General features: G+C 33.7%; 1 protein-coding gene across 1 annotated transcript in view; it reads left to right on the plus strand.

The window, feature by feature from the left end:
* The window catches only part of LOC105991669 (disintegrin and metalloproteinase domain-containing protein 5-like), a 68,558-nt gene that overhangs the window by 29,477 nt on the left and 30,129 nt on the right, over positions 1-8,952 (plus strand). Inside the window, exon 12 of the mRNA XM_013024343.1 lies at positions 1,832-1,927. Coding sequence (XP_012879797.1) covers positions 1,832-1,927 — 96 coding nt within the window. The remainder of the gene's footprint in view (positions 1-1,831; positions 1,928-8,952) is intronic.

An 8,952-nucleotide genomic window follows, 5' to 3' on the forward strand; every position in this document is an offset into this window, starting at 1 on the left:
TATCTATCTATCTATCTATCTATCTATCTATCTATCTATCTATCTATCTATCTATCTATCTATCTATCTATCTATCTATCTATCTATCTATCTATCGATCTATCTATCTATCGATCTATCTATCTATCTATCTATCTATCTATCTATCTATCTATCTATCTATCTATCTATCTAATCTATCTATCTATATCTGCCTGCTATTTGACAAAAACACCAAAAAAAAGATGTTGGAAAAAACAGCCTCTTTAACAAATGGTGCTCGGAAAACTAGACATTATGCAAAAGACTGAAACTTTATCTCTGTTTGTCACCTTATACTTTGAAACTAACTATTAATGGAATGAGGAGGAAAAACACTAGAATTTACTGGCATAGGCAGGAACTTCCTGTGTAGAGTTCCACGACCTCAACAAATAGGAGAAAGAACTGACAAATGAAAAACATTTTGACAATGTCTTATGAAGTTAAAAGTGTTTGACTGTTTGATGTAGCTTTCTCTGAAGATATAAAAACACATATCCTCAAAAAAATTGTGTGTGTGATTGTTCAGTTCCTTTCTTCATGGCAGCTGAGCAATCCATTTTATGATTATGTGAACAGACAAACAAATCATGGCATTATATTCATTGGAAAATAATTGCAATAAAAATGAATTAAATTCAGGTAGTTATATCATCATGGGTGAGCTTTTAAAAAGATTATGCTGGTTGAAAGAAATAATTTTCACGAGGTTTTATAGATTGATTTTGTTAATTTGAAATTCAAGAAAATAGAAATTAATATTTAAAGTGGGCCAGTGGTTTGCTAAAGTGTTTACTAAAGTGTTTCCACAATGGAATTGATTGATATCTTGGTTGTGGTGATTCATGGATGGATATAGTTTGTAATTTTGGGTGTGCTGGTGAATAATTCCTGGAGTCCCTAGATTTACTGATACTTTATTGTTTACTTAAATATATGCTGATAGAATTTACGTTGTTCCACATATGTGTAATATATGTGTATATATATATATATATATATATATACATACATGATTCTAACTATAGGACTGTTTGGATATTTGGGAGGGCAAAGAGCAAGAGGGAAAAAGAAAAATAGAAGGTGCGTAATTTTGAAATATATCACAGCTACATATGAAGATGGTATAAGGAATATCAATCGAAATCTGTTGATCAATATGGAGTTGGGAGATGAAGAAAGCAAAAGAGAGAGTTATTATAGTATACTATAGTCATGTTCAAATGTATGATAGAAAGCCTTTGGTATAATTAAAACCCACTAAAGAATAATAAGGAAATAAAACAGACTTTGTTGGGGCAGTGGTATTATCTAGAGCGGGAAGGGCTGACTAACAGAAAGGGCAAATAAAAAAAAAGGTCGGAGAAGTTTGTTATCATATTTGAAAATAGGACAATGAAACCTGTTAAAATTGTTTTAGAAAGAATGAAGTAAGAGAGGGGGATAGATGGATGAAGTTAATTAGCTATATTTTATACATGTATGGAATATCACAAAGAATCCCACCCTCTTGTACAGCTAGTGTGTGCTGATAGAAAATCATTAAAAATGGAAGTATAAGTTCAAGTTTCTTAGTAATTACACTGTAGTGTACATAGCTCAAATATAGAAAACAATTTGTTCTACTTGTTATCTTTAAGTATATGGTATGAAGGAGAAATGAACTACTAAAAGGAATACTGACTTCTGTAAATCTCATGTAAAATGGGATTATTGAAGTTATTAAGAGAAAGCTTAGATTTGTGAGTATCTTGCATCTTCATATGATGGTATGTAATTAGATGCAATTAAATAACATTTTTTTTTACAGAACTGTTCACATAAAAGCTGCTGTAATCCTGCAGATTGTACCTTAAAACCTACGGCAGTATGTGGCTCAGGAGAATGCTGCACCCAAGATTGCAGGGTAAGAGCCAATATGTGTTGATAACAATGTATTATATATTGTATGTGACTATAATATTCATACACAGCTGGACCTAATGTCACATTTTACTCCATTCAGCCATTTATCTTTCCTATATTTTCATGAGCATAACATCTGATGTTTCTTCTCTTCTGACTTGGTCTTCCATATCTACATGCCATGACAAACCTTCTTCTTTGCCTCTAAAATATCTTTAAGGCCATATAGTTATATGATCTAACTTTGTAATTCCTAGGAAGTTAGACTAATTCTTTTTGTTGTCTAAATTGACTTCATGGCCTTCTGGGAAATTCCAATGTGTTGCAGATACTCATTTCCTCTTTTCAAACACTATTTAAACAAATCTCAACTAATAGATTGACTGTAAAAGATCATAAACAAAGTAAACCGCAAATACTCTTTGATTTCAGGAAGAATATGCTTTTAAACTTAAATTATTGTAAGATTCAAAAGCAATTTCAGTAAACTACTATTCTCAAGAAAATAGTGCTTAAAAATGCTGAAACAAGGTATATGATTTCTTTATTGTATTATTGAACTTAGTTTATGAGTATTTTATTGAGAATTTTGGTATGTATGTTCAAAAAAGAAATTGATCTATACTTTGCTTTATACTGTGTCATTATCCCATTTGGGTATAAAATAATATTGACTTCAGAAGAAAAAGTCTCCTTTACAGAGAAGAGTTTCCTTCTCTTCTATCGAGGTCATAATGATCTGAGTATGATGGTGCACACTTGTAATCCCATTGTTAACCCATTGTAACATGAGATGTACAAGACACTATATTGAAAATGAACTTTACAACTTTGGGGGGGGTGGGAGAGAAGGGATGGTAGGGAAAAAACAAAGGAGGGGGTAATAATGCTCCATAGGAAATGTACTCATTACCTGTAACTGTAACCCCTCTGTCCAGTATTTATTTTAAAAAAAGAAAATACTATTTAAGTGATCCTTCCATTATTTATTCAAAGTTAGCTATATTCCTCTGATTTTGATCCTTTAAAATTTGTTGACACTTGTTTCATGACCCATTGTATTGACTCTCTGGATAATCTTAGTTAGACAAATTGAATATGTATGCATTTGGTGTCAGTTAATATACTGTTATGATCTAATTTTGTTCGGTAATACAGGAGTTTTAACTCAGTGACTTAAAGTTTGTTCAGCAGGCATTCTATAATTTTAGCCACATTTTGATCACTGTCATAATTATTTTAATATATATAATTATAGCTATTAATTTTCATTGTTATGTACCCTCATATCTTAGAAAGTACCTAAAGTTAGTAGATGAAAAAAATTAAAAAATTGAAGACATAAGTGAATGGAGACTATAGAACAATACAATCTCAAAGTATTTGTTCTTTGATAAGATTAAACCAGATTGACAATCCCTTAGGCAAACTAGCCAAAAGAGAGAGAAAAAACTAAATTAATAAAAATCAGAAATGAAACGAGGGGAATATTACAAAAGACATCAATAAAATCCGGAGGAAAATAAAAAATATTTGAAAATGTGTTCTAATAATTAGAAACTATAGAATACAATGTATTCATTTCTAGACACATTTGACCTAACAAAATTGAACTGAGAAGGGTGCAAACAACTTTAACAAGACAATAATAATAATAAGTATAATGTTGTCAGCAATAATAATGTCTGTAATAGCAATATTCTAAAAAAAGAAGACTATAATTAAGTGGATTCACTGCTAAAGTCTATAACACCTTCATATTTTTATTTTTATGATTCCATTTTATACTGAATATTAATTGTATAAAGTAATGAACTTCCTGTGTGTATGTGATAGTGGAAGTAAAATTAGGGTCTCACTACCACTTATGCCATTCTCCTACCTCTGTCCCTTGAGTAACTGGGATTACAAGTGTGCACCATCATACTTAGATCATTATGAGCTTGAAAGAAGAGAAGGAATCTCTTCTCTGAAAAGGAGACTTTTTCTCTGAAGTCAATATTATTCTATACCCAAATGGGATAATGACACAGTACAAAGAAAAGTATAGAACACTTTCTTTGTTAATATACATGCCAAAATTCTCAACAAAAAACTCATAATCTAGGGGCTGGGAAGGTGGCTCAGTGGTAGAGTGCTTGCCTTGCATGCATGAGGCCCTAGGTTTGATTCCTCAGCACCACATAAGCAGAAAAAGCTGGAAATGGCACTGTGGCTCAAGTGGTAGAGTGCTTGCCTTGAGCTGAAGAGCTCAGGGACAGTGCCCAGGCCCAGAGTTCAGGCCCCAGTGACTGACAAAATAAACAAAACAAAACCAAACAAAACTCATAATCTAAGTTCAATAATACAATAATGAGATCATACACCATGATCAAGTTGTTTCATTCCAGGGATGTGAAGATTGCTCAACATGTGTAAGTCAATAAGCATATTAGAGCACATAAATAGAATCAAAAATAAACATCACATGATCAGCTGCTTAGATTCAGAAAAAGACTGAAAAATGTAACATGCCTTTATGATAAAAAGCCCTGAAGAATCCAGGAATAGAGGAATGTACCACAACATAATTAAGGCTATTTATAACAGATAACCAATAATGTGTGTATTAAATTGGAAAAAAAACTTAAAGCATTTCTTTTAAACCCAGGAATGACACAACAGTTGTTTGTATAGCCTCTGCATACTTATTCAAAATAGTGCTTGAATTCTTAGCCAGAGTAATAGAATGAATGAAAGAAATAAAATGGATAGAAACTGGAAAGGAAATCAACTAATCCTTATTTGAAGAGAACATGATCTGATACTTAGAATACTATAAAGATCATCATAAAAGATAAAAAGCACTAGGAATAAACCTGAGAAATTTCAAACATCTGCATAGACACACGTACACAAAACTATGGTATATACAGGAGAAAATTCCAATAGTGTAACTCCTATGAAAAACATTCTAGTAAAATGAATACCAAGAAGCTAGTGCTTAAGGGGTAATGAAGGCAAGAGGAGAGAGATGGATGAATGAAGAAAGGAAAGGTGGCCAATGCAGTTATAATATTCACTGTATATATGTAAAATTGAACTAGGAAAATTGAAAGGATGAATGGAGTTGGGAGAAGTGAGGGAGAATGATGAAAGAGGTAACATTGGTTAAGATGTATTTCACTTATAAACTGACATGTTGAAATGTAACCCCTTTGTACAAATAAAGAAAATAAAGTTATAAGAAAAATAAAAAAAATTATAGTGAAAATGAAATTGGAAGTGATAAAATTGTAAGAAAATTATAAAAAATAAAAACTATAATAAAAGAAAAATTGAAGATTTCTAGAAGATGGAAAGACTTCCCATTTCTATGGATTAGCAGAACTAATATTTTGAAAATGTCTATATTACTGAAAGTGATGGATAGATACATTATATTCCTTATTAAATATTCAATGCTATTCATTCTTCATAGGAATAGAAAACAAAATCCTAAAATTTATGCAGACTTTAAAGGTTCTCTATAGTCAAAGAGCAATGTTGGAAGTAGTGCAATATCTGACTTCTGTACTAAAAAGCCACAGGTTTATGCTGCTAGCATAAAAGCAGACTTGGAAGCCGATGGAACAGAATCTCTGGTTCACCTAAAGCAAGCATGTGTGATGAGGAAAGATTAGGGATGAGAGAATAGAAGAATAAATATTGTAAAACATTCCTACCTGTAGACAGGTAGGAAGAGATTCTAGAAAGGGGATGTGGTGTGATGATCTTGGAGAAAAGGAAGGAGAGAAGTAGAGAAGTAGAGGAGTAGATAGAGTTTACTTAAGTAGAGAAGTATACTTAAAATTAAGAGCTAAATTGTAAATGGCTTATATCAAATATACAGGGGAAGAAAACTATAGTTAAGTAAAAGGAGAGTAAAACAGGAATGAATCCAGATGAAAATAACAATCTTTAGATATGTATATGAGAGTTCTGTTTTCTTTAGAAGTTAGCAGATAGAGCCAAAAGGCAAACTCTGTGGAGGGAATAATTCACAGAGCTCCTGTTCAAATGTTTATGACTACCCTAACCTCCTGCTGCTGCACAGGGCTGTCTGATTGTACCTTATTTTTCTCTGATGAGAAAGTTGGGCATCAGGTAATCTCTGACTTTCACTACTTCCCCCCGCTAGACAAGTTTATATGATTATCTTCATAATGATAGTCATCATTGTCTTAATCTACATAGCTTATGAACTTAGTGACCTTGAACAATAAAACTATTTCTTTTTTTTAATTTACTTTTTTATTGTGAAAATACTGTACAGAGGGGTTACAATTACATGAGCAAGACAATGAGTACATTTCTCATCAAGCATTGTATCCTCCTCCTTTGTTTCCCCTTCCCATCCCATTCCCCCCCCAACCCACCTGCCCCCCCACCAAAGTTGTAAAGCTCCTTTTTGCCATAACGACTTGTATGTCTCATGGTTGCCATGGCTCCACCTGTATCCCTATTTAAACAATTTGTTTTTGCCCTTCCCCTCCACAAGTTATAACATCATCAAATACAGTGAAAGCAGGGGTTATACCATGGGGGAGGGACATACAAAGCAACAAAGAAATCAGCTTATCATTGTGTTAGAAACAATCACATGAAAGAAAACAACATTTGAATACATATCTTAGGGTTCATTTCCCTAACATCAACTTATCTGACCGTTTCTGCGTGACTCAGACATATACTAGACATTGCAAATAAGGGAAACCATGGGACCTATGTTTCTTTGGGCCTGGCTTACTTCACTTAATATAATTTTTTCCAAGCTTTTCCATTTCCTAACAAATGGGGCAATGTCATTCTTTCTGATGGAGGCATAGAATTCCATTGTGTATATATACCACATTTTCTTGATCCACTCATCTACTGAGGGGCATCTGGGTTGGTTCCATATCTTAGCTATGGTAAATAAGGCTGCAATAAACATAGTCGTGCTGGTAGCTTCATTGTGGTCTTGTTTATGAACATTTGGGTAAATGCCCAAAATTGGGATTGCTGGGTCATAGGGGAGCTCTATATGGAGTCTTTTGAGGAACCTCCATACTGCTTTCCAGAGTGGTTGTACAAGTTTACACTCCACCAACAATGAAGTAAGGTTCCCTTCTGTCCACATCTCCTCCAGCATCTGTTGTTATTAGAGTTCTTGATTCTAGCCATTCTAACTGGGGTGAGGTGGTATCTCAATGTTGTTTTGATTTGCATTTCTTTTATGGCTAGGGAGGTTGAGCATTTCTTCATGTGTCTATTGGCCATCCTTCTTTCCTCTTCAGAGAAGTTTCTCTTTAAGTCTTTAGCCCACTTATTTATTGGGCAGTGGTTTCTTTGAAGATTTGTTGTTGGGGGAGTTAATTTTTTGAGTTTCTGGTATATTTCAGATATGAGACCCTTGTCTGCTATATGGCTAGTGAAGATCTCCTCCCAATCCACGGGCTTTCTATTGATCTTGCTAGCTATGTCCTTTGCCATGCAGAAGGTCTGCAATTTCATGCAATCCCATTTTTCCAACCTTTCTTTGATTTGTTGTGTTTCTGGGTCTCTATTAAGAAAATTTTGGCCGGTGCCAAGGAGACCTAGGGTTTCTCCTATTCCATCCTGTAATCTTTTCAGAGTGTCTGCTTTGACTCTGAGGTCTTTGATCCATTTGGAGTTGATTCTGGTCCAGAGTGATATAGAAGGATCTAGCTTTAGTTTTCTACAAGAAGTTAACCAATTTTGCCAGCACCATTTACTGAATAGGCTTTCTTCCATTCTATTTTTTTAGCTCTGTTATTAAAGATTAAATGGCTATAGGTCTGTAGGTTCTTTCTGGGTTTTCAATTCTATTCCATTGGTCCTGAGGTCTTTTTTGTGCCAGTACCAAGCTGTTTTGATTACTATGGTTATAGTAGAGCTTGAAATTTGGTATTGATATTCCTCCAGCACTGTTCTTTCTGTTGAGATCATTTTAGCTATTTATTGTTCCATATGAATTTTTGGATTGCCTCTTCTATTTCCTTGAAGAATGAGGTTGGAATATTGATAGGTATCACATTGAATTTGTAGATAGCCTTGGGAAGTATTTACATTTTCACGATGTTGATCTTTCCAATCCAGGAGCATGGAAGTTTTTTTTTGCCACTTTCTAAGTTCTGTTTTGATGTCCTTTTTTAAGTTAATTTCTAGGTATTTTATTTTTTGTGGGGCTATTATGAATGGAGTTGCTTTCCTAATTTCAGCCACACTTTTCTCATTGTTGGCATACAGAAAAGCCATTGATTTTTGAGGGTTAATTTTATACCCTGCTACTTTGCCAAAATTTTGAATCAGTTTGAGTAATTTGGGAGTGGAGTCTATGGGATTCTTTAAATACAAGATCATGTCATCTGCAAAGAGGGAGAGTTTTACTTCTTCTTTCCCTATTTAGATCCCCTTTATGTTTTCATCTTGTCTTATTGCTGTAGCTATGTATTCTAATACTAGATTGAAGAGAAGTGGAGAGAGTGGACATCCTTTTCTCATCCCTGAGTTAATAGGAAATGGCTTTAGTTTTTCACCATAAGTATAATGCTGGCTGTAGGTTTGTTATATACAGCCTTTATTGTATTGAGGAATGTTCCATGGATTCCTAATTTTCCAGAACCTTTATCATAAAGCGGTGTTGGATCTTGTCAAATGCTTTTTCTGCATCTATTGAGATAACCATGTGGTTCTTATCCTTGCTCCTGTTGATGTGATGAATAATATTAATTGATTTGCTTATATTGTGATCCCTGAAATGAATCCTGTTTGATCGTGGTGTATGATTTTTTGGATGAATTGTTGAAGTCGATTGGCCAAAATTTTGATGAGAAGTTTTGCATCTATGTTCATCAAAGAAATGGGTCTATAGTTCTCTTTCTTTGATGAGTTTGCCTGGTTTTGGGATGAGGGTTATGATGGCTTAATAGAATGTGTTAGGTAGTGAACTTTCTCTTTCAATTTCATTGAAGAGATGGAGGAGTATTGGTGTGAGCTCTGTTT

Source organism: Dipodomys ordii, unplaced genomic scaffold (assembly GCF_000151885.1).
Source record: "Dipodomys ordii isolate 6190 unplaced genomic scaffold, Dord_2.0 Scaffold4, whole genome shotgun sequence".
NCBI classification, from domain to species: Eukaryota; Metazoa; Chordata; class Mammalia; order Rodentia; family Heteromyidae; genus Dipodomys; species Dipodomys ordii.